General features: G+C 40.7%; 5 protein-coding genes across 7 annotated transcripts in view; 3 read left to right on the forward strand and 2 right to left on the reverse strand.

Moving 5' to 3' along the window:
* Positions 1-769: 769 nt before the first annotated feature.
* On the forward strand, positions 770-2764 carry LOC134818776 (keratin-associated protein 10-4-like). Its single transcript, XM_063828421.1, has one exon. It carries the CDS (start codon positions 770-772, stop codon positions 2762-2764), a length of 1995 nt encoding a protein of 664 aa, XP_063684491.1.
* A 482-nt stretch (positions 2765-3246) lies between these two features.
* On the reverse strand, positions 3247-4433 carry LOC134818326 (uncharacterized). Its single transcript, XM_063827835.1, has one exon. It carries the CDS (start codon positions 4367-4369, stop codon positions 3320-3322), a length of 1050 nt encoding a protein of 349 aa, XP_063683905.1. The 5' UTR covers positions 4370-4433; the 3' UTR covers positions 3247-3319.
* A 1918-nt stretch (positions 4434-6351) lies between these two features.
* LOC134818996 (P protein-like) overlaps positions 6352-26165 on the forward strand; it is a 28735-nt gene continuing 8921 nt past the window's right edge. The window contains exons 1-9 of the mRNA XM_063828743.1: positions 6352-7046; positions 7247-7368; positions 16110-16161; positions 20262-20403; positions 20591-20667; positions 20800-20894; positions 21416-21518; positions 24909-25034; positions 25290-25355. Of these exons, the coding sequence (XP_063684813.1) occupies positions 6903-7046; positions 7247-7368; positions 16110-16161; positions 20262-20403; positions 20591-20667; positions 20800-20894; positions 21416-21518; positions 24909-25034; positions 25290-25355 (927 nt within the window). The 5' untranslated portion in view covers positions 6352-6902. The remainder of the gene's footprint in view (positions 7047-7246; positions 7369-16109; positions 16162-20261; positions 20404-20590; positions 20668-20799; positions 20895-21415; positions 21519-24908; positions 25035-25289; positions 25356-26165) is intronic.
* LOC134818998 (uncharacterized) lies at positions 15980-19613 on the reverse strand. Of its 2 annotated transcripts, none has more exons than XM_063828749.1 (10): positions 19533-19613; positions 19334-19393; positions 19090-19144; positions 18831-18962; positions 18625-18710; positions 17988-18165; positions 17726-17837; positions 17324-17535; positions 16926-17077; positions 15980-16718 (listed from the first exon to the last, which is right to left on the reverse strand). In XM_063828749.1, exons 1-10 carry the CDS (start codon positions 19581-19583, stop codon positions 16644-16646), a joined length of 1113 nt encoding a protein of 370 aa, XP_063684819.1. In that variant the 5' UTR covers positions 19584-19613; the 3' UTR covers positions 15980-16643. The 2 variants fall into 2 exon arrangements, with proteins under 2 accessions (XP_063684819.1, XP_063684820.1); XM_063828750.1 differs by having other exon boundaries at positions 16191-16718; positions 19090-19180; positions 19533-19586.
* LOC134818997 (protein cereblon-like) overlaps positions 21662-26165 on the forward strand; it is a 101731-nt gene continuing 97227 nt past the window's right edge. For both annotated transcript variants that reach the window (XM_063828744.1, XM_063828746.1), the window contains exon 1: positions 21662-21676. The gene's annotated coding sequence lies outside the window, so the exon portion shown is untranslated. The remainder of the gene's footprint in view (positions 21677-26165) is intronic.

Here is a 26165-nt window from a genome sequence, read left to right on the forward strand (position 1 = left end):
TACTTGAATACCTACATTTCAGAAACTGAGGTGTGCATGTGTAAAGGTGAACACTGCACGTGCAATGTTGCTCTGACGCGTGCAGTGTGTTCCAATACGCTCTGTTCCTGCAATGAACCCAATACTGTACAGTACTCTTACAAACCTGATACCTACAGGGTGGATCCGCCAAAACGTGTGGTTGCGTTCAGCGTCAAATCGAAAAAGCTGTTTTCTCTTGGGTTATCAAAACCTAAGTCATTTGGTCCAAGATTTAGGGGACAATGACGTTAGGTTATTGTGATATTCTGCTGAAATAAACTGTTTAAGCAAACAGAGACAGAAACATTCGGTGTACCATTGTTGCGCCTTTCAATTTCTTTGGGATTTTATGAATTCAATGGTCAGTGTCACCAAATAAGATATTCGACGTCAAGTACTTTTAATTGGATTTGAAGTATACCATCTAAAAATATCCTTCCCCAGTCTTGATAACCTATAGAACTAGTTATTGGATGTTAGGTAATATTATAAAAATATGTAAGCCAATTAACAGTTTTGTAATTTAGGACTTTATAAATAACACTAATTTTGACGTGATTGCCTTAGATATTAAATAATTGCTGTTATAGTTCACCACAAGTTCATATGTTCATTCTTTAATTGCATACGATGAATTTGATTTAAACTGTGATCATTTTACCTGTTCGTTCAATATTGGTTTAAGCACATAGTATTTTGCTCCTAAATAGATTTTAGAAATCCGGAGATTCGGTGCGGTGATCAGAGGATGACGGAACATCAGTGCTATTCGTTCTACTACGAACAGGATGAAGAAACCACAGCCCCAGTCTATGATTTCTGTCAGCACAGTGCACCAGGTCCAGCAGCCCCAGTAGAGCACCCTTGTGCATCAACCCCCGCTGGACCCAACCCTTGTGACCACAGCACTCCACCAGAGAGTGGACCTATGTCCGGGTGTCCGGGTGGAGTGATCCTCATAGGAGGACCAGCTTGTTTGTGTCCGTGTTCTTGTGGTAATGGAGCTGGAGACCCTGCCTGTTTGTGTGCTTGTGGTTGTCCGGCCTCGGGTGGTGACGGTGATGACAGCAGTAAAGTTGGGGATGATAGCAGTAACATTAGTGATGGAGACAAGAAGAAGAAAAAGAAGAAGAAGAAAAAAAGAAAGTCATCTGGGGACCTCGCTGATGTGCTTGCTAAGGATACCACTTCTGAATCACCCCACTCTGGAAAGAGTGATGCTAAACGTGGTTGCTGTGATGAGGGCAAGGCTTGTGGTACATGTGGTGCATGTTGTAGCACGTGCTGTGGTTGCTGTGGTCCTTCCTGCCCAGGTTGTTGTAAGTGTGGGGACTGCTCTTGTGGGGATTGTTGTGGCTGCTGTAAGGGGTCACCGTGCGGTTGTGGTTGCTGTGATGGGGCTTGCTGCGAAGGGGCCTGTGATGATTGTAAATGCTGCAAGAGCTGCAGCTCCTGCTGTAAGGGGTGTGGTGACTGTGGACCAAGTTGTCCGGGCTGCTGTAAGTGCAGTGACTGTTCTTGTGGAGACTGCTGTGGATGTTGTAAGGGTGGTCCGTGTTGTTGTAGTTGTTGTGATGGTGGGTGCTGTGGGGGAGCGTGTGGGGACTGCAAGTGCTGCACGCTTTGTGATGACTGTTGTAAAGGCTGCGGAGAGTGCTGTTGTGGTAAGCTCAGTGCTTGTTGTACAGCGTGCGGCAAGAGCTGTGAGGGCTGCTGTGGAAAATGCGGATGCGGACAATGTGGAGATTGCTGCGAGGGTTGTTGTGCTAAATGCGGTGATTGCTGTAAGAAATGTGGTGACTGCAGTGGCTGTGCGGATTGCTGTGATGGCTGCTGTGACAGCTGTGCTAAAGGTTTTTGTGATTGTTGTGGCAAATGCGACTCATGTTGCGCTGGTTTCAGCTGTGGCGACTGCTGTGGGTGCTGTAAGGGTGATTGTTGTGCTTGCTCCTGCTGTGAAGGGTCCTGCTGTGGAGGGTCTTGTGGTGCTTGTAAGTGCTGCAAGATAACCGGGTGCTGCAAGTTTGACTGCTTCAAAGGATGCTGCCCAGATGGGTGCTGCACTTGTGGGAACTGTTGTAAACCTAACTGCTGTAAAGCTGAGTGCTGTGACGCTAACTGCTGCCAGTTTGGTGATTGTGGGGAGTGTCTCAGTTGTTGTGGTAAGATGTGCAAGAACTGTTGCACCTGCGGAGGATGTGCACCCTGTGAGAAGTGCACCGGTGCTTTGAAGGGATGTTGCGGCAAGTGTGGTGATGGTTGTGGAAAATGCTGTGATCCTTGTGGAAAATGCTGTGGTTCCCTCAAAGATGGTTGTGGAAAATGTTGTGCTCCGTGCGGTGAATGTAGTGGTAAATGCAGTGAAGCCTGCGGTAATTGCATGAAATGTGGAGACTGTTGCGGATGCGGTAAATGTGGGGATTGCTGTAAAGGTTGTAGTTGTGGTGACTGTTGTGGGTGCTGTAAGACAGACTGCTGCTCCTGCTCCTGCTGCGATGGTTCTTGTTGTGGGGGCACTTGCGGTGCTTGCAAGTGCTGCAAGTTCACTGACTGCTGTGCGTGCGACTGTTTTGCCGGGTGCTGTCCGGACGGGTGCTGTCCGGACGGGTGCTGCACTTGTGGTAAGTGTGCTCCTTGTGCTGGTGAGTGCTGTGGTAAGGAGTACTGTGACAGTGGGTGTTTTGGTAAGAAGAAGAAGAAGAAGAAAGATGAGCACAAATGTCCTTGTGGACGCCCTCTCTAGACAGAATCTCTCAGCACCAATCAGTCCACTAAATACTGAAGTTTATACTATAGAGTCCACTATTTTAGACTGTAAAACGGATAATCGGACTATAACTCTATAAACAAAAGCATAACTTACAGATGTTATTGTTAACAACATAAATTATTTGCTGTGGCTGTTTACGAAGTGAATTGTATTGTACTACTTTGATGTGTTAACTTAATTCTCTACTGTCACTGACTATACTTCTCAATAAATAATGTGTTAAATGTGGTTAATGATCAAAACATTACTTTGTAGTTGTACTGAATTTGAAATTATTCATTATGGATTTCATTAACTGGAACATTGTTTATTTTTTCCATTAAAAATTACCGAATAATGATTACGTAATATGTGAACGACCCCTTAGTAAGATTGTAGTCCTAATAACTGTAATTTTTTCGGAGATAAAGGATTTAAATTGTTTTACAATATTATATTCTGCATTATTTCAAATAAATAATATTGTACGGGTATCTCCCGTTAATAATACAGTCGAAAACTTAATTTTATAGAAAATCTCACAACTCTTTAATCAAATTTGTCGTCTTCTAAGAAGGGTCCAGTGCCCCAGATTTGCAGCTCTAGAATGTGAAGCTGTTGTCCCAGTGGTTGTTGTAGAGTAACCTCCTTCGCATAAACAGGATCCTCATCTCCGATCGTAAAATCGTACGTTCCTTGCGCACGAATCACAGTGCCAACGAGTCTGTCATCTGCGTAGATATGTGCTCCAATGAGTTGCTCTTGGCAGCAGTGTCTCAGATTCCAAACCTTAATTTTATATATTCTGAAAAGTCCTCCAAGCTCTATCAAAATTTTGCTGCCTGGGGAGTTCGTTGTGTGAGTATAGGCAGCCATGTCCGCCCAATGAGGTCTATCAAACGTGACCATACCATCCACTGCAAGATCCGCGTCGAACGTACCACCTGGATGGGTGTTAATTTGTTCGGCTATCTTGTATAAGGAGATAATCCGTACCTCTGACATCTGAGCCTTTTGTCGTTCCTTGAGGGTGAGTGCTGTGGAAAGGGTTTCAGAAACATGGCTTGAAATGGTGCTTGAGACTGCCGCGTGTTCAGATATCTTCCTCTCAACTGTTTTGGAGTGTTCGTCCAGAGCTGCAAATCTATCTTCTTCCTTTTTGTCCTGCTCTTCCATTCTCTCCTCCATTCCTGTCATCTTCTCTTCCATTCTCTCCTCCATATCCTCCATTTTCTCCTCCATATCCTCCATTTTCTTCTTAATTTCACTCAGTGTACTCCGCATCTCCTGGATATACAGGTTAGTTACAGTGCTCTGACTCCGAACCAAAGCTATCGTCTCCACCAGAGTCGTCTCCAGTGCTGACTTTGCCTCCATTGCGCTCTCTCTAACCTCATATGCTTCATCTTTAAGCCGATATGCCTGCTCCCTGATAGAGTCTGCTTTGTCTATAGCAGTGTACCCCTCTCTTCTGATCTGTTGTGCTGCTTGTTTCAGGGCGTGGCAGGTATCATGGGAGTCAGGAGGGGATCCCTCGGCAACGTCAGATGTAGCTTCACTCTGACCCCCCAGGACAAGTAACAGGTACACAACAAACATCGGTAAAATCAGATTAAACTTTCTCTAAGAAATTCGCAGCTAGTCGTGAGGTGATAAGATACGTAATGGTGAGAATTTGACCCTCTTTTTGTGGGAATTAGTTATCATACGTGTCTCAACGTGGAATGAAGTTAATCAAACCGGGTCCTTATCGTTCAGGGACAGATAATTAGACGATGTGATTTTAATTAGGGATTGTGGAAGGGAAATACAGATTATGAGATTCAGTAATTGTCTGGATTGTTCTTCTGCTTGATCTGGTTGACTTCATATCATTAATCGCCAGACCCGATTCTCCACATTTGATGAACCACCTTAATATGTGAACGACCCCTTTAGATTATGAGAATCATCATTTTAGGATGATATTATTTAGTGTTACAAAACACCAATATTAATACACCTAGCTCCAGGTAAATGGTTGGCTGGTGGAGTTTGAAAAATACTCCGATTTCTAATCCATTACTGTTATAGCTAAACAAAATATATGGTTTGCGCTTCCTTTAATATCCAGGTCTATTCTTGCGGATAAATGCCACCAAAATCGAAATATACGGAAATACTCACGTTATTTGATGATATTTACGTCAAATCTCCCAGATTTACGTAGAATCCATATTTCGCAATAAGAATCTCCTGAGACGACGTCACCACAAGTCACCAAATTAATCTCCCTGCTCGGAACTCAATACACAGCGCCCGGACCCTCCTGCCTACACTACATGTATTATTGTTATTATGAGATTACTACACATGATACTATTGACCCCAGCTACACAATACAACCCACAGTTTCATTAACTCTGACAATGGTGTCCGTGACTGCAGCTCACTATACAGCTCACTATACAGCTCGCCCGTGGTATTCTCTGTATTACAATCCAGCAAATGCAGCATAATTGCACGTGGTTAAGTGGACGTGCCACGTGGGTTGAAAGACTACTTTTAGTCTGCTAAGCTGATAGGACTGCTTTTATCAGAATTGTATTTTGAGTGTGTGTGCTCTGTGTTTGATATGGTGTAGAAAGCTTGATATTTGAGCAACTTGCGCTAAGTTGCTTTTGAGTAGTAAGTTTTGTCGTTTAGTTGGTGGACGTTTCACTAACGTTTGTCAAAGTGTCCGTGAAAGTGAGCTACTTTTCACACTCCCTTTTAGTTTGCTGTAAAACGATCGAAATACATTTTTTTGTTTATAAATTCTACTTAATAGCATTTTAAAGTTTGTTTTTTTCTGGCAGTTGTTTACATATTGTAAATGCGGTTGTTAGTTAGTCAGCAGATACGTATGATCATCTGTCTGCAATCTGGATAATCTGTCGAGCTCACCAAACTTATGGTAAGACGAGAGTTCCCAACCTTCTAGATCTATATAGGCAAACTGTTTCGTTCGTTATCTGGATGACCATGAAATGAAGATTTACTGAGCTGCCTGTATAATGACCATTATACAAGCCAAATATCCTGCACCACAAATGTGTTTACTTCCTTCTAATCTGGCACCTGTCCAATATGCAGACACCCTGACATGAGTCACAACATGAGTCCAGCGTTTCCAGCATGTTATATGAATGGAATGAGTTTAATGACCAGATTTCTTAGTATAGTGTCGTCCAGTATTTTCTTCGAATTGCGGTCATACTAAATTTAGTTATACGTGATACCTAGTATTCTTGCTGTAAATATTGATAAACATCTTTTATTTCATTGATGTTGACGTTATATTTATAACAATTGATACTGACAAATTGCCTAATTGAACCAACTGGTTTATACAAATTTCATTATCATGATTATGACATGTCACATAACCACACGTGACATGGCTCATGACCACATTAAAAACCATGATATTTGAGTTCCGACTATTTAAGAGTCCTTTACATTCACTGAAAATAGGATGTAAAATGCCAATTCCCAGAAAATGTGCAATAGTTAGTAGAGTAAAGGAATAGCTACACGTTAGATTTAATTTGAGAATCGTCCACCTTCACCTGCCTAATCTTTTATTTTGTTCTTTCTTTGCTTGCTACGAAAATCGGGCCAATAGTTGTTATCATATTGAGTTCTATAGATCGACACTTTGTCTAATTTCTGTAGCTGTTAGCCTTAAAACCGTTCAAAATATGAAACCATTTCTGTTAACTGTTCACAATTTGAAGACAGGTATCCCCTAAGTTCAAAGGAATTCCTGGCAGCTTACCACTGCCTAACTTCAAGGAGATTACTCGGCAGTTTATCACTGCCCACTTCGTTCTGTTCCAATTCCACAACGGTACCGTAAAATACACTCCTTATATGGGCATCACGTGTATACACTATCAAATAACAACAACCGAAGAGCTTCAAACCAAATACCTAAACCAGTATATCAGACTTGTCAGACTGGATCATCAGGATAACACCCGGTTCTACCAGAGTACCATCATCATAAGCTCTATTTCGTGGTCCACCACACGGTTAAAGCTCCACGCGGAACTCACGCAAACAACTTCACACTAAGCCTAGAAACTACAACTTCACACTAAGGTTTCACATGGCAGACCGACAGAATGAGAACTCTCGTCTGATGGATTATCCAGGAGGCAGGAAGTACAGTGCTGATGAGAAGAGGACTGCCAGTGGAGAAGCCGGGACTGTCGTACAACTCCGGGACTGGCTGGATGACCCCTACGAGCAGGTTAGACTATGCCAGTTTACTTTTTCACCCGGAGCAGTTTTATCCCGTACGAAAAGGTTCTTCTTAGGGCCTTTTCAATGATAAGCTATGGTAATGGTAGCAGTTACGGAGATTGAGATTACTTTAGACCTTTTAAATTCTGGTTTCAAGGTACATATCTTATTTTAGCTCACAGCTGTCCATTACCCGATTGTGTGCAGGTGTCGGAGTTACCATCTCAAAAATACGCTAGTGCAGATGACGGTAAGATCCAACTATCTCGACGGACCACGACGGACTCCATCGGGGACACCATTGCACTGACCGAGAGCACTCAACCTCCGTGAGTACTCAGTACTGCTGTGTTTCTTGTTATAAACTTAAAAGATGCTATCGATCATTTGTCGTTTCAAGTTGGCCCATGAAGTCTACATGATGTATAACTATGCAAAGGTGGGCAATTCGGTAGTGTGGCATAGCACGGTTAACGCACGGTTAAGGCACGGTTAAAGCACAGTTAAGGCACGGTTAAGGCACGGTTAAGGCACGGTTCAGGCACGGTTAAGGCACAATGGTTACATAAGGCACGGTTCTTAAGGCACGGTTAACGCACGGTTAACGCACGGTTAAGGCACAAACTGCCCAAAAGCAACCATTATGGTCGCTTAAGGCACGGTTAACACACGGTTAACGCACGGTTGGGAAATATAACCTATAAACATACAAGTGGTTAACTAAGGCACATGATCTGAATGTGACGATCTGTAAATTTTACAGTGCGATTCCCGCTATGAGTAAATTTTCTAATTCTAATTTGAAATCCTTATCTCGATTAACGATCTTTTCAAGTAACCAGGCTTTTTTTTAAGAGTAGACAATGAAAAGATGGGATGATTGTGTTGAATAAAGCTGCGTTTATATACAACTGTAATAGAGTGACAGAGCTTGTTTATTTCGGGATACAAGGAATACAAGGAATACAAGGAATACAAGGAATACAAATTCAAAATCTTAAGCTACAATAGTAACTGTTAAGATAATAACAATATCATATGATCCATGTCAGCTGATCAACGAGATCAAAAGTTTGCATGTATTGATAAGTGTGCGGGTGGTGTCAGCACGCAGCAAGGTTAGGTGATGTGATCTGATACAGATCACAGGTAGGTATCAGATCCAGGGCCAAGGCCTCCATAAATGTGACGGTCATTCCTTTGAACTGAGTGATCGATCTTTTTTTGAAGGTTCCGAAATCTCAATTGATTCCGTGCAGTCAGAAATCAAAGTTGCCCTTCGTGAAGTTTCACCAGAAATCACGCCGGGCCAAGCCAAATCAAGCTGCACCGAATTGTTCTGGCGACCCAGTGTTGTGAAAGCATTGTGCAATGATCTTACTTCAGGTCTACCGCCAAATACACCCAGTCCTGGCCACCCTGAGGACAAAAACTCCCTTAAAACCTTGCTCGCAACCATAAACAACCGTGTTGGAGCTCTAACAAACAAAAATACCTTGTTCAACGGGCTCAGAATTATATATTCATTTGACAGGACCTCCAGAATGCCTCTGAAGAACACTCATAAAGATGACAATATGCCTCTTGTTATTCTACATATAGGAAAACCTAGAGACCTCAGTATCACCCCTCTCAGGTTTAACCCAGCCGTAGAAGACACCGAAGTCTGTGATGTCAGTCTAGGTAACTTTAGCCTCGTTACTCTATACCCAGATTCCATTAAACATCTTCACTGCTATTTCTCTCCTGAGCTAAAGAAAAATGAGGGCGGTGACGAACAAGTCCTGATCATCCCGTATGTCGAAAACGTAGTAGAAGCTATTGATGAACCAGAAACTCTTCAAGCAACGGAATCGCAACCGGACGAAACTGAGCCTCCTGCTGCCGACATAACCACACCAGCATCAGCTAAAGAAACAGCCGTCAGTCTACCTGCGTTTACCAATGAAACATCTCACCATATCTCAAACAGTGTTCCACCTCCTCCTGACCCTTGTTTCATCAAACACAGTGAGGACCAAACAAGTGTCACCAACTCCCCAGTTGCAGTCTTCGACCCAAGAAGCAATTTGAACGAGCAGTCCAACATCTGCGAAAAGCCTGCTAGAATTACATCGGGTAAAGAGAAGGTTCTCGGAGTACCTAATCTGGACAATAGCGCCTCCATCGTGTTTAGATACATCACACTCGATCTCCTTAAAAACGCAGCAAACACATACAAAAAGAGCGCACTGGTGTCATTAGCATCGTCTCTCGGATTGAAAGGCTCCAACAATGTCACCACCAACAAAAAGAAGCTCTGTGACCTTCTCGAAACCTGTGAGACCACTGGTTCTAAGGAAACCGCAAAACTAGTCACACACCTAATAAACAAACTGGAGGACACCGTGATCAAATTTGAGCTCCTAGCAAACAGCCTCCCACTGAGCAATTCAGCCAGGGAAAGGAAAACTGACCTGGTTACGTTCTGCACAAACCGACACGTAAGCAGCGAAATTACTAGGCTAGTGTTCGATAGTCCAAATGAGGAAGCACCTGGAAACTCGATTTGTAGTAACGTCATACAGTCGCAGAATACGGAACATTTTGATAGCGAGCCAAGTTTACACGACCCGGGCGATTACATAACCCCTGGTGGACCGTTATCCGGCAGCTCCGACACAAAATTTGATTTCTTAACACCCCAGGCACAACAATGCCCTAAAATTCCGAAAAAGAAAAAGGGGAAGAGCAACAAAAAGAAAAAGAGAGGGAAACGCACCGATGATCAAAGCTTATCCATCTCAGGTGACACTCAGAAATCTCACCGAAAAACCTCTGATGCCTCCGTTACAAATGATGCTAGGATTATCACCAATGAGCTTACTACGGAAGCCAGCGATGGAAACCAACCAACTCGTGATGATAACCCTGAGGATCACCTGACCCTGAACGGTTGCAATAACTGCTCAGACCTGAAACATTCGATGTCTGTACTTCAAGACAGTCTACTCGAACTCAAAGAAGAGATGCTTCAACAAAAAGCATTCTCTGACCTCATCCTATCATCCCCAACCACATCTGAAAAATGTGTGTCATCCATCTTTAAAAAGAAAGTTGGCCCAATAGAGACCAAGCTTAATGGAATTCGGGCTGACCTCGACCAACTTAGATCAGCAGTAGACGAGCAGAACTTAATTCTCGAGAGACTGATCAACTTCAAAGCTCAGTTCTCGGACGAACTAAACACGATACAAAGTACGACTCTGAAAGTATTGTCATCTGCCAATTCCGCTAACAAACAGAGGATCGAGACCCTCGAGATCGGCCAAGAAAACTTGACGAAAGCCACGAAAGGAATTGCCAAGTCTGCACTCAATCAATCACATGCCTCAACCCAAGAACTTAAACATGAGCTTCGCCCCATCGTCGAGGCAATTGAAACCACAAGCGCATCGAACAGTTTCAGAATTGAAACCCTGGAGATCAACTTAGAGGACACGATACAAGCTCTAAACGCTGCTGAACAACCCGCAGTGAATAATATACCAGCGGCACTCAATAGTCCTTCCACAGGGAACTCCAAGCCAACACTCAAACGCAAGAAATTCAGAGTACACCGTAACAGCTCCAGCGATGCCACAGCACGTTCAGGTGAAAGCGAGCTCAAGCAAGCAGAGATGTCCTGGGCAGAGAGGGTTGATCAAAGCAACAAGACGCCATTCACGGTGGCAAACAAGCAGAACATGAAAAACCACAATGAAAGGGGCTCTAGAGGCGATCGACCCTCTAGCGAAATGAGGCGAAGTCGGGAGAACCTCAACACTAGAAGCCGCCAATATGACCTCGGAAACAGAATAGAACATACTAACCCCCCCGATCGGGGTTCCAGTGAAACAAACTCTGCCGCTGAAGCTAAGGTTAGCTACAGGCGTCACACAGTTCTTCTCATCCATGATGAGAGCTTTGACGAGTTTGACCCGAGGCGATTTAACAGTCAGTTTAATGTTCACTGTTTTAAAGCAGATAGTTACTACGATATGCTGAAAAAATCAAAGAAGCTCAACAACACTATAAAAAGACTAAGACCTGAGTGCATTTACATACACACAGGGAGCAATGATTTCCTTAAAAAGAAATCAAGTCTTGTAAGCAATGTGAAGGAACTCTACGAACATTTACTGAACACCACAAAGGCTCAAATATGCTTTTCAGCGCTGATACCCTCCTCCAACAACTCTAGCATCAATGAAAGAATACAAGTCGTCAATGAGGAGACCAGAAACCATGTTAGCTGGCTCCACAAACACAGGCCGGATGTCAAAGATAGGATCTTCACCTTTTCAAACGATAAAATTGGCGATCAAAATTCTTATTCGTTCAACACTGGATTCGAGCTAAGGCAGAGAGGTCAAAAGATGCTTTGGCTTCGCCTCCGGGAGGGTCTGAGGAAGACCCTGCGACTCCCCCGAATAAGCTACCACGACAATGATAAAACAAGACGCAGCACCAACAGGTTTAGCAATGACTAAACCCACATCAACGAGGTCCCGCCACTCCCTTAAGTTTCTGTGCTGGAATATCAACCACTCTCGGGACAAAATTGAAGGAGCCAAGGTTGATATAACCGAAATTCGTGAACTACTTGACAACCACGATATTTTTGCTCTGCAAGAAACAAAAGGGAGATCAACTTAAGTAACTACTGTTGCTTTAACTCTAACAGGAAGGGATCAAATTCAGGTGGAGTATGCATCGGAGTTCACAAAAGCTTAAAAGCTGGTGTAACCAACGTTCGTATGAATTCCACGGAAGATATCGTTGTAGTTAAGCTTAAAGCTAACTACCTCGACCTAGACCGAAACACCTATATTATCAATGTCTATGACTCACCCAAAAATGGATCCTACAAGAAGCGAAGAAAAGGTCTGGAAACTGAAGACAGTATGTCAACTCTAGAGGATCTTCAAGAATTCCTGGCTGGAGTTCCTCTGAACGAGGATATCATTCTTCTCGGGGATTTCAATGCTAGAACTGGCACTCTGGACGACATGTTATCAGACCATAGTCTAATGAAGGATACAGAGCTCGACGCTCATTTCTCTAAAAAGCTGGCTAAACGCAATAACTCAGACCCAAAGCTAAACACGAATGGGCGACCCTTCATCGAACTCCTTCAGATGACAGGCCTAGTCATCCTAAATGGCAGAACTCTCGGCGACATATTCGGTGAACCCACCTGTATTCAGCGGCATGGTGTCAGCACAGTTGATTACATTTGCGTCTCGACGAGTCTTCATGACAGAGTCCGCCACCTGAAAATTGAGAGCATCTCTCAATATTCCGATCACAGAGCGCTGTCAATGTCAATATCGACAAACCCTTTAAGAAGGACTTCTAACAGTCTTGAATCGCCAGATATCCAAGATGCACCTAAAGCTTTCAAATGGAACTTATCAGAGAACCTCTCTGCAGACACAGCAACTAAGTTCCGGCTGGCACAGAATGATCAGTCATTCAAAGACAAAATGGACTGCCTCCTTGATCAACCAGTGAACACAGCAAACGACGCTGCTCAGCTTAATAAAGACGTGGTTGCAACATACCACAATCTTGCGAATTTTGTTACTACGACCAAAAGTGGCAAACGCACCAGTAAGAAAAAGTGGTTTGACCAAAGCTGTAGACATGCTAAAAGAGAGGCCAACAGAGCCGACAGAAATGCCAACAGTAACCCACACAGCAACTTCCTTCGTGACCAGCACTTCCTCAGAAAAAAGGAATACCGAGGATGAAAAAGGGGAAATTCCTGTATGAGATGAACCAGAAGATAAACGAAAGTGGAGATGTAAACTGGGCAGCACTCAAACGGCTATCTGACCAGTACAAAGATGAAGAACCATTCGACATTTACGATCTCATCCTCTTCCACAAATTCTTTAATGATCTCTACAACCGGAAGTGTGGTAGGAACGATCACTCAAGGGACGATGTCACCTCTACTCCATTGTCCAACAATTCGCAGCTCACCAAGGAACTGGTCGATGAACTGAATCGCGACTTCACGTTACAGGAAATCAAAGATGCAACTAAAAAACTCAAAAACAATAAGAGTGTGTCCGATGATCTGATATCCAACGAAATGTTGAAAAACTCCAACGAGAAACTCCAACTCGTCGTGGTAAAACTCTTCAACTCCTGCCTCCAGCATGGAACTTACCCCTGGAACAACTCCATCACAACTCCCCTCCATAAGAAGGGTGACCGGCAAAACCCTGATAACTATCGGGCCATAACAATTGGGAGCTGTCTCGGTAAACTCTTTTCGAATCTACTCCTCAAACGGTTAATCGAATTCAGAGAAAGAGCCTGTCCTGACCGACCCTATCAACTTGGATTCAGGAGTGGAGCCCAATGTAATGACCACATACTCACCCTAAATACAATCATTGAGAAATACGCCAAGAAAGAGAAGAAGCGACTATTCGCATGCTTTGTTGACTATCGCAAGGCTTTCGATAGTGTATGTAGGGAAGCACTTCTGTTCAAGTTGAGCAACATGGGAATAGCAGGCAAATTCTTCGAATGCATCAGTCACATGTACAACAACTCTTCAACCCGAGTCAAGCTGATCCAAAAGCTCTCCGCAGCCATTGACGTCACGATCGGTACAGAACAAGGGCATCCAATGTCCCCTGAGCTCTTCAAACTTTATATCCACGAGCTCTCCATCAGGCTGGAACAAATTGAGGAATTGGATGTACCTCTTCTAAACGGTGTTAAAGTAAGCCACCTCCTTTGGGCAGATGACCTGGTCCTCTTAGCGCTGGATGCGGACAGCTTACAGAAACTGCTGAACTGCTTGCATGACTATGCCGTAAAGTGGGAGTTGTCTGTGAACATCAACAAAACCAGTGTGATGGTATTTAACACAAGCTCACGAATACTCAAATGTGCTTAAGGATTTAAACTAGGAAACTTGGACATCGCACCAGTAAGAAAATACTGCTACCTTGGAATCCAATTCTCTCTGAACGGTTCCTTCAAACAAGCAATCGACGAGCTTAGGAAAAAAGCTCTACGCTCGTTCTTCTCTATGAGACGAATTATTGACACGAGAGCACTCTCCACTAGCACGATGCTAAAACTCATCGATAGCTTAGTCAAGCCAGCAGCTACATACGGATGCCCTGTTTGGCTGCCATCGACCAACATCGCGAAAGCCATTCTCTCAAAAAACCAAGAAGTGAGTCTCCCAAAAGCAGCAGCAAAAGATGCTCTCGAATCTACTCACCTAAAAATTCTTAAATGGATATTGGGTGTCCACAAAAAGGCAAATAACAACTTCTGTTACGGCGACACAGGAAGAACCCCCTGGACAGTGACCGTCCTCCCTCAATGTATTGCCTACTTCTATAGAGCATCACAAGCGGTAGTAGGTAACGTGAACACACTTCTGCACCATACATTTCAGGAGCAGAAACAACTGAACCTTACCTGGTATGACACTTGGTCCACTATCATCAAGATGAGCACCTCCGCTAAACCAAACCTACACCCCGCTCTTGCAGCACGTGAGCACATACACGAAACCTTTGTGAACCACTGGAAAAAGGATCTTCACAACCAGCCGAAGATGTCATTCTACACCGCGGTCAAACCTGAGTTTGGTGAAGAACAGTACTTACAGATTCCGTGCAGGCTTAAGAGAGCTAACATTGCTAAACTTCGCTCTAGCAGTCACGATCTGAGGGTAGAGAAAGGTCGATATACTAGTGATCGATACAACACAGCATTGAAAACGTGTCGTTTTTGCTGCTCTCCAGACACAGACGTCATTCGCTTTTTCGAAGAGCTACCTTTCTTTGAAACACCTATCCTAGAAACTGAGGATCATGTCATAACTGAATGCCCTGGATACCACTCCCTCCGCTCAAAGCTTTCTGATAACCTGAAAAGCCTTGTAATGCTAAAAGAGTATAGGACCATAATGAACTCTTGTCACACAAAAGAATTCGGGAAATACCTAACAGACTCTTCAAACCTTCGAAATCCTAAAAATAAGTCCTAATCCTCGTACTCGAACTTTATTTACTGTATTACCTTCAATTATTATAGACGATCTTCTTTTATTTTCGTGACATTGTAAACGGTTAAATTTTAATAATTTTTAAATGATTCAGTTTTAATAATTTTATTTATTGATTTATTCATCCTTGTATAGCCAAGACGAGTCCGTTAGTGTTCTCTCTGGTAATTTCATGTTTAATCCTGTTTAATCCTGTTTAATACATGACTGCGAAGTAGGATGTGTAGATCACCTCGCTCAAATAAACAGGTGTGAGATCTAGGAGATGTTAACTTAATTTGAAGAGCCTGGTTACTAAGTTACTTGAAGAGATCGTTAATCGAGATAAGGATTTCAAATATAGGACGGTCAAACGAAGCAGGGCTGTTGCTTTAGAATTAGAAAATTTACTCATAGCGGGAATCGCACTGTAAAATTTACAGATCGTCACATTCAGATCATGTGCCTTAGTTAACCACTTGTATGTTTATAGGTTATATTTCCCAACCGTGCGTTAACCGTGTGTTAACCGTGCCTTTAAGCGACCATAATGGTTGCTTTTGGGCAGTTTGTGCCTTAACCGTGCGTTAACCGTGCGTTAACCGTGCGTTAACCATGCCTTAAGAACTGTGCCTTATGTAACCCTTGTGCCTTAACCGTGCATTAACCGTGCCTTCTTAACCGTGCCTTAACTGTGCTTTAACCGTGCCTTAACCGTGCGTTAACCGTGCTATGCCACACTACCGAATTGCCCAGAGGTGCAATTAAAATATAAGTTAAACGTGTGGAGGGGGTGTTGTTTTCAGTGATATATTGGTAATATATAAGTATTATATAATGAGGCCAACTTGCAAAACTATTCAAACTTTGCATTGATATCGTGTGCTTCATTTACCCGATCTTACATGTATTTTATTTCTCAAACAAGCGTCTCGAGATTTTCAATTCAGTTTTTAGTTTTTTTTAAACGTTTACAAAATCCTTTATTCTTCTATCTCATGTTCATTGTTCATCACATTTCAGGATACGTTTGGCTAAAGTGGCTGCCCTATCGTCTCTTATGCTGGTTTCTCTTGTAAGTTTTAAAAATCAAACACTGCTATTAAGTTTCTGATTGCAATGAAGCTTTAATAATATTTTATAATCGGGTGAAATGTATAGTTTAAAACGTATTCAAATTGTTAAAAAGTTGTTAAACAAGCAATAGTTATAAACAAATACTGTTCGTAAAACTAATCAATCATCATTGTAAAACCTAACCACTGTCAAGCAGTGATTAGAAATTGAATATATTAACATAAATAAGTTACATCAGTTTGGTAAATAATTCCTTGATTGTACAGTCATGAATAAATTATACGAAAAATAAGCGAACTCTTTTTATTGATGAACTCGAAGATGCGAATCCTCGATTCAAATATAAGTTTCATTTATTCAAATGTTAAATATTTTTCAAATAAGGTTATTAAGTTTACACCTATTTTATATTTACAATTGATGCATAGCATTTACACTGGTTGAATAATCACAATTTTGGTTGAACATAATTCAGATTTCTTATCGGGTAGTTTTGATTGGTCTCCTCCCCTCTCTAGCATATCTTCTACGAGCGTTCACGAACCACTGTCTAATCTAAAAGTAAAATTCAAACATCATGAACAGGAGGGCTAAAAAAGGAATCAACCAGGACACGGTTCAAATTGGACGGGTGGTCAATACGAGAAGGTCTACAACTACAAGATTCAAAAGATTTACAAAATAGAATCTATATTACACGAGTGTAATGTCAGATATTCGGTCAATAAAATGAATATGTTATATAACGAAGTTCCCAAATACCTGTCCCCGGTCGAGCCCAGTTTTCTTCATGAGCTCCTTCTTCTCACTGATAGTAGGATAAGGATTCTTCAAGTTATTCCTCAGCCATGTTGACAGAACAGTTACTGTGGGTGTGTTATACCGTCTCGGTTCAGGGCACACTCTCCTGCTTTCTGAAGGAGAAATATCGCTTAAAGCCTGTGTTACCTGGACGTCATTTGATATTGCGTGAACGGACATAATTTTGAACGGACATAAAATGAATGCTCCAGCGTTCATTTGATGTCCGTTCAAATAAAGTCTGATAAGGTATTTTGCAACGACTACGATCAATATCAAAATGTTTTCAAATAATAAACAAGAATAAGCTGCCGGATCTGTCACGGCGCACATAAAAAACACATAAATCTTGAACTAACTTTTGGCATGTTTTCCAGTCTCGGGAGAAGGACACGGCCGTTTGTTTCTCCTCCTGTTGAGTGTTACCGTTGTGCTGGGTTGGGAGAGAGGGGTGGGCTCTGGAGTGGGCTCTGTTAAGTGCTCCTTCAGCAAACTCATTATCTCATCTAGCTCTTTGGAAGACTCCTGTATGGACTGGGTTGTGTCTTCTAGCATATCACTCCAGTCTAATCTGAAAATTACAGTGACTGCTCAATGCTCATATACATATGGAAATCAAGTCCTTATGGTAACAGTAGCTCTGGGAAAACTAAAAAGGAAAGAGTACATCCATTATCTCCTGAGATCAAAACGTGTTGAAATAAAAGCTCTTGTATGACAGCGAACTAGGGAAATAATTGCAAAGTTCTAAAAGTTCATACCTGCAGGCGATATTGTCATCGTAACAGCTGTCCATGCTGTTACCATGGAGAGGTGTTACCATGGAGTGCGGTATTTGGTACTCCGGGGTGGAATTGCACTCTGAACTGTATCCTGGGAGTCACGTTATCAGAGTGTGCTAAAGAACAGTTTGTTTGATGTAAGTTAAAGTACATGATTGTAACCTGCAACTTAAAGTTGTGCCTCCCCAGCTTCAGCAGCAACCCTCGCTTTAACCTTACTTTAACCCTCACTTTAACTAACCTGATGAGTTGATAGACTCGTTATAGTAGACACCACCACCACCACTGCAAGGGAAACCCCCACCAGATATCTGGCAACTAGGATTGTACCCTGAGTCTTGTGGGGGGTTGTACCTTGTTTCTGTAACCGGAGTTTGACAGAACATCTCACCGTGACCCGCTGCTTGCCACTGTGCTTCCTGAAAGAGAGCTACTTTTAGTTATCTTCAATTATTTTGATACTTGTAAAGTTGTAAAACTGGCACTGATTCTACTTCATAAGGAGTACTGAGAAAGAGAAAGAGAAAGAGAAAGAGAAAGAGAAAGAGAAAGAGAAAGAGAAAGAGAAAGAGAAAGAGAAAGAGAAAGAGAAAGAGAAAGAGAAAGAGAAAGAGAAAGAGAAAGAGAAAGAGAAAGAGAAAGAGAAAGAGAAAGAGAAAGAGAAAGAGAAAGAGAAAGAGAAAGAGAAAGAGAAAGAGAAAGAGAAAGAGAAAGAGAAAGAGAAAGAGAAAGAGAAAGAGAAAGAGAAAGAGAAAGAGAAAGAGAAAGAGAAAGAGAAAGAGAAAGAGAAAGAGAAAGAGAATGAGAATGAGAAAGAGAATGAGAAAGAGAATGAGAAAGAGAAAGAGCTTGTTTCGCCACCTAAGGAGATAGAGTACCTGTGGTAGAGGATATTGAGACTGTCCCATGTCAGAGAGATAAGGGTGAGGTATCGGCATCTGATTTGAATACCTCTCCTCCATTCCTGAAACTGTCTACTTTTAGCTGGGTGTTCACTGTTGTATTTAATATCCTCCCCGAAATAAATGATTCTTATAGAACATTTTGTTAGACATTTATCTGATTTTACTATTTTCCTAATGACCTTGATTTTGGTTGAAAGTTGGAAATCCAGTGTTAATAGAACTGTATTCGAAGTTATTGTAAGCAGTAGGTTGCTTGTAATCGTATAACGGTTGACTAAGAGCATCGTAGTACATTGTCTCGTTCACTTGCTCTGAAAGAATATGCATTACAATTGTTGGGGTGAAACTTTTAAGTATACTAGATAATGAGAAGAAATACAACTGTAGCTCCTCGTTCTGTTGTTCGATAAACATTTTGTTAACTGATTATAAACTTACGGAATTGGTCGGGGAGTCTGCTTGACTCGAATACTGGGTTGAACATACTGATGTTCTGAAATATTGTTCAAAGGTTGAACATACTGATGTTCTGAAATATTTTTCAAAGAACATTGAAAACTCACAAATCGTAATGGGTATTTTGTTGACACGAAGGATAATGGATAAAACGGGGCATACACAATTTTGTGGGAAACTTTATTCGCCGTAACTTGATTCATACTGTGTTAGGCCTAAATCTTACATTAACAGAGTCTATCATCTTCGTTGACTCTCCTATTGGCAGCTGTCCTATGAAAGTGTCCTGAATATGATAAATTAGTTATGTACGTGCTTTTACATCTGTTGTTAACATTATCTTTTAGCAGTTCTTAAGTTTCTTTACTTACAGAATGAAGATTAAAGTTTGTAAACAAATTACAGCGCAAGTTCAAGTCATTTACCTCAACTAAGTTAGACATCTGCAAAGTGGTATCGGATAGAGCAAATTTCATCCTTTAAGATTTTAAGATCATTGACTAAAAAATCAATTACATGTTCAATAAAACATAAAGTGTTTCGCACGAAAATAACATGTTCAACAATCATGATGACTAAATCAGAAATTAAAAACGTATGGATAAAATGATACAAAGAGTCGCGTAGTTGCATCGATGAAGTTTTCACGGCGGGTAAAACAAAAGCAAGCATTAAGTATACGTATTGACGTAATGATAACTGCTCTTATCAGCATTTCTGCTTTATCAGGCAAATACTAAATACCAGTACTTGGTAGATGCAGTTAAATTATTGGTATTATTCATCGTAGCCAACATTATATCTATATTATATTCTATATATTTGCTAAGGTCCATTTGGGCTTTTGAATCTTGTTTTCAAAATGATGAATTCGTTTCATATCGGTAAAGAAGCACAACGCCTGAATACTCTCTTGAATACATCACTTAACTGAGAATTATTGGTGTCGAAGGAAATCGCTGATAATTACATAAGATAAGGAAGGACAAGCTTAAAACAGATATAACTACACATGAAAAAGTCCTCAAATAGTATGTTTAATCGATCATAGTAATTAGCAATTAGTAATTAGCAATTAGCAAGCTGAAAGCACCAAACCGACAATCATCAAACATACGACCAAACTCCAGATATGTGTACCGATATCATTGCAGGTAACTTCAATGTTTTACGTTGAAGAAAGCAAGGATTCCTACTTGATGACGTCCTGCAGGAGCGCAATGAATAGCATAGATATTGACGATGTTTCCTACTGCAACAGACTTGCTATAGAGATTGTCGGAAATATCGATCCGAGTAAGACTTCTCCCAGAATTTTTTCGTTTTAAACTCTAAACTGCTATTTAGAAACAAAATTATAGTTCGGTTAAAATAACTTTATTAATGATTAGCTAACCAAAAACAATTGAATTCTGTATTATGACAAATTAACATTATGCCGTTGATTATTTTACATGATCTTATTCACGTATCTTATTCTCAGTGGTGTATACCGAACCACAAAATGGAACAGTCTGGATCAAACTACTGAAGAAAATGCAAACAGGGACTGTCATAATAGTGAGTAACTTTATTAAAAGTTGAAACTTGTCCGAATACTCTCAAAATTTTCAGGTAGTCCATAATTTGGTCCTCAAATTAAAATATGATTGTAACATTTTTTGTGTTAAAGTTTTGAACATTATAATTCAGGATGATCCAGTGTACATTAAACCTACTGAAGCAGTGACCACTAAGATTAAAGACATGACAAAGATTGAACATTTGTTTACTATAGATTCCCTCAAGTGAGCCGCATTTTTGAAGAAGTTTGTTGTTTTTTATTGCAAGCAACTTATAAAAGCTTATCTTTCTTAATTCTGTTATAGTTAAAGGGCTAGTTTTGATAAATTTCTTACACTTTTTACTTCTACTCCACGCAAAGATTGCTTCGATAATTAATTTTGAAAGATGAGCAGTGTAAAAGGGTAGTGAATACAAGGTCCATGAATACTCAAGATTCGAATTTACAAATCTTAAGTTGAGTCCCTTGAAAGTTATCGGCATTGCACAATTAGTAAATTACGCTGAGAATTCTCTTCTTTACAGACTGCTCCAATTTCTGCGGAACAATATTCACCTGAATATTCAGTGGCCTGCAATTTACCCCTAGTAGTGATTAGAGTAATATCGTTGAAGACTGCAGACGGATTACCAAATTCCAAAGTTTTTCCTTAGAAAAACTTTTCCAAGTCAAAATTTTTTGACATCTTTCCAGATATTCCGAAATCTGGATTGTTACATTTTGGCTAATCGCCATTTTCCTCAGAGGCTGCGACAGTTTGTCTCTAATAGCAGAACCAAGTGACGCGTCCGCATGTGCTTCTGTGAACCTCTCCTACCAGTGTAGATCACCTGCACAAGACTACTCGGTAAGCAATATTGCTACAAACAAGATAAATGTGGCAGTCATTGAAAGACAAAGCTATTTTAAAATGTTAAAACTTTGATATTTATCAAATCAGAAATCTCATTGAAAAGCCTATCGATAATTTATTGGAGCGCAATTATTATTAACAAATAATTTGTAGTATAAATAATCACCCCAGTTCGACGTATTGATGAATAAACAAATAAACATTAAATACTTTCAATAAAATCATTAAATAGGCCTCATTGTAAACCGCGTATGAACTATGAAATCAAAAAATGTGCAATGTAATGTTTTAAATAAATCATTTCTGTATAGGGCATATTAAATTAGCATTAGTCAAATTTCTCCAACGTGCGGTGTCATCACCAGAAGCATCAATAGTTCTTACATAACCTCACTATTGGTTATGTGGAGTATGACAATGTCGCTAGCTTCATACCTCTCCAAATTCTGATCCTTGTTAAGACTCTCAATCTCACTCCACCCCTTTCTGCCTCTCTGACTCCTCCAAAATAGCAGCCACACTGTCACCACCACCACCACACCCACACCCAGCCCCACCAGAGCCCACTGCACGACCAGCGTGTGATCACTCTGTCTTCTCTCTGTTATCAGCACATGTGTCTTATCCACCACGAGGAGGTTGCTTGCGGAGGTGACCACCCACACGTGGTACCCTACTCCTGGTATCAGCTGATCTGTCTCCACACTGCACGAAGTGTCTCCTGTCTCCAGGACAGTGTCTCCTGTCTCCAGCCTCAGAGGACAGGACGCTGTCTCGTTCTCATGACCAACTGTTCGGTTGACGTGCACTGTGTAAGACGAGTGCTCCTCTTTGCAATCCCACTCTATTTTGGTCATTCCGTTCTGGTTAGTTACGATCAGGTGAGAATCTTCTCCACAGTCGATCATATCACCGCCTCTGGTCAGTACGAGGGGGTTGGACCAGTATGTGTATCCATACATGCTAGCACTGCACTCCAGAGGACCTCCACCGTACACATCCGACCAACATTTCATCTTTATTTTCGTGGTTCTGATCTGATTCACGTTCTTTCTGTACAGAGACAAGCCTTTCCTTGATGAGGGATCCTTCAGTTTATTCGATAGTTTGAAGTGGGGGGATTTAGTGAGCTCTACGCCGTTCACCAAGCATTTCACGTCTGGTGAAGTTTTGTCCTTAGATTTAATGTTATTCACAGAAATCTTCACTGCATTGTCCGCTGACTCCAACTGAACCTCCAACGGTTCTAGAATGGTCACCGAGATATACACATACACCTCAAAGTAGCCATCGGGGCTTGAGGTGGAGGTGGTAGTGGCACCAGTTGGGTCTTCTCTGACAGTTGCATCCGGGCAAGATTTAGATAGTCGGAGGTTGAAGGACTTGGATGTTGCCGTTTTACCGAGAAGTTCTGATTGGAGGGATTGGAATTCGTCTGGTGAATTTCCGAGGATAGGTTCGTAACAGAACTGTTTAAAATCACCATCTGCAATAAATATTTAAATGAACCTTCTTCAGATATAGATATTGTGTCACGATCATGATGTTTTATGTTCGACTAGTAAAACAATCAAAAGTTTTAAAAGATTACTAGTTTTTACAAGGCACAAACCTCGAACTAAGAGTTTGAAATGGGCTCCCGTTTTTGGAATAGCCTCCCTGTGTCGCACCATCGTTATAAAAAATCTGAAATATTATTACTGTTTATATCTAGCAGTATTTCATATAGAAGTTAAGTTGTTAACACGTTAAATGTTAATACCGTGTATGCATCTACAACTTTGACTGAAATCGAAGTGTGTAACTCCGAGGGTACCTCTGAAGATTGCGATTATGACATTCGGATAAGCAGTTCGGTTTCAAAATCCGGTTGTTAAAAACTAAAAAGTGGATGGAGAGAAAACAATTAATTCTATCAGAGGCACTCAATCATACTCACTTTTGGTTTCTGATAACGCTTACTGAGTCAGTTTCACTGATAAAGTTGGAGAACGTCAATGTATAATTCCCAGATGAATGTTCCAACGTTTCGTTTACTTCAGTTTCATTTAACGTAAACGTTTCTGCCCTCTGAAAGTTAATTTTAGTCATTGTACTCATCTTATACCCTGTATTGCTTTAATAGGGGTTTTCTGCTAGTCCTTATTTATGTTACACGGAATGAAGTATTTAAGAACTGTTGGGATTATAACTGATAGCATATGCTACTTATTGATAGCTATGCTGGGATCTGGTCGTCAAATGATATCTCTTATATCAGAAGTAGTAACAAGAATTGCGCCCGTTGTTTCGTTTTGGCGGACGCTAGATTTCCATTTCACATTTACTATAAATTTAAGTATAAGCTCTAATCAGCTCACTTCAATTTTCATAATCATGATAATAATATTGATAAATTATGCATCAAATACGGGAAACACTTGAAATTCAGTTCAATTGCCGTAGAACTTAACTTGTATCTGTAATTCAAGAAATTATCAGCAAAGGTAAACTATACTAGTGTACACATCAATACACTATGCGTGCCACGTACAAATTGGGCGTATTACCTAATAGTAATATTATACATTACATGCATCATATACATTACAACACAGTTGCGCCGCGCATTCATAGATCACAGGCTATCTATACATCACATCTCCGCAAGCAATCCTCGCGCGCGCGCAACTTTTTCGTTGCATGGTAACGGACGGAATGACATCATATTCAGACCCGCCTACTGCTATCTCCAAAATCCACGTTTTTCTGCAAAAACCTCCATTCGTAACCTTTCACTATTGCCTTTTTTCAAAAGGGTGAAAAGGAAAAAATTAACTTACACTATGATCATAGTGATAGATAAAGAAAGAGGTTGTCAGCAAAATTAAAATTACGCGCACGATATCATTCTAACTTAATCAATACCTGCTCATACACAATATGGTCGATACAATCATTATAGCCCTACCCACAACTAATCATTATAGAGTTATAGCCCTACCCACAACTAATCGAACCGGTTTGAGAGTCGACCTTGCTTATTGATTAGTGGAATGAAAACATCGTGTTAATGGTACGTTCACAGTACATTCACAGTTCAGTACTTCAGAACGATAATCCGCCTCCCCACTTATTAACTAGACATAATATAACAGTTAATCAATACCTGGTTGATGATGGTTTGGTTGAAACATCTGCTGCCATGTTGCTCCGGAATCAGGGATAACAATACCAAAAGTAACATTTACTAAACTTTAAATGAGAGTTGTCAAAAAGTTTATAGAAATAATAACTGATATAAATGGAAACATGATTGACGAAAAAAGATATTTCATTATATGAATAATAATAGATTTGATTTTTCATAAATAATAATAGATCTAATTTCTTAAATATTGTCAGGTGATAGTGGCGGTGATACTGTTAGTAGTGGTTTACGCGCTGATAATGACAGAGATAATCCACAGAACAAGTGCTGCTCTGCTTGGGGCGAGTTTGGGTTTGGCTGCTCTCAGCATCTTAAATATGGTATGTTAATTGTGAGATTTGGTAAACTATCAGCTATGGTAAACTTTGTTTGCTGCTTAATTTGTGTATCATTTGTGTACGCAATGAGACTTATTCTCGTTTTGATTGACCATATGTATATTACAAGAGACCTCCTTGTCTAATAATCTTCACTATTATTTAATTACTAATTCACTAATTAATTAAATAATCTTCACTGCTATTTAATTACTAATTCACTAATTAATTAAATAATCTTCACTATTATTTTTACAGAGACCCAATATGGAACTAATTATCAGTTGGATAGACTGGGAGACATTGGCTCTACTAATGGGAATGGTATGTGACGCGAGGAAATATTATTTCAGTTCGCAGACAAAACTATTGACCAAGTGTTGAGACAAAGAAATTTTACAATTTTTGTAGTAAATTTACGAGAAAGTTTCATGAAAAGAGAGCAAATGATCCAATTTTCCAACAAAACATTTCACCACGAACTTGGCACGAATTCAAAACACAACTACACAATTTATCAAAGCAATCTCTTACTCATGAAATTCAGAGAATCGAAATCTCTTATTAAGTAGCTACAGCTCGCATGGTCCTTCCATCGCAAAATTAGGGTCCTATTCCTTAAAAGATTTCCAGAAATTTCGAATTTATACTTCCTGAAAATGCATACAAATATAAATTTTAAAATATAAATTTAAAATTCCATAGTATGTGCATGAGTCGTAACTACGTGTATTTGTAAAATAAGCCTTGTGATGTATGACTCAATAATACGTCGATGCAACGTTTCTAACAATACTGATACAGAGATTGAGCAGTGAGCAGTGTTACTCAGTAACACTGAAACTAAGGTCACACCCTTTTTCACTATTTCACTCACAAGTCACCTCATGATCGTGGTAAGAAGTAGTAGTTTTACTACAGCTACTGTAGACTGTAGATGTATAGGTAGGATTAGCAGAACCAGACATTTATACAACAAAGAATGGCTAGAAGCGATGTTTTTTGCAAAAACAGAATTTTGTCGCGCACGCGCCTTCTGGCCAATGGTCATATCATGGGGTCATGGGGTCATGGGGTCTTGGGATCATAGGGTCATATCATGGGGACTCGTCCACAGTAATAGCACCAAGATAC

Source organism: Bolinopsis microptera, chromosome 7 (genome assembly GCF_026151205.1).
Source record: "Bolinopsis microptera isolate Bmic1 chromosome 7, MBARI_Bmic_1.0, whole genome shotgun sequence".
NCBI classification, from domain to species: Eukaryota; Metazoa; Ctenophora; class Tentaculata; order Lobata; family Bolinopsidae; genus Bolinopsis; species Bolinopsis microptera.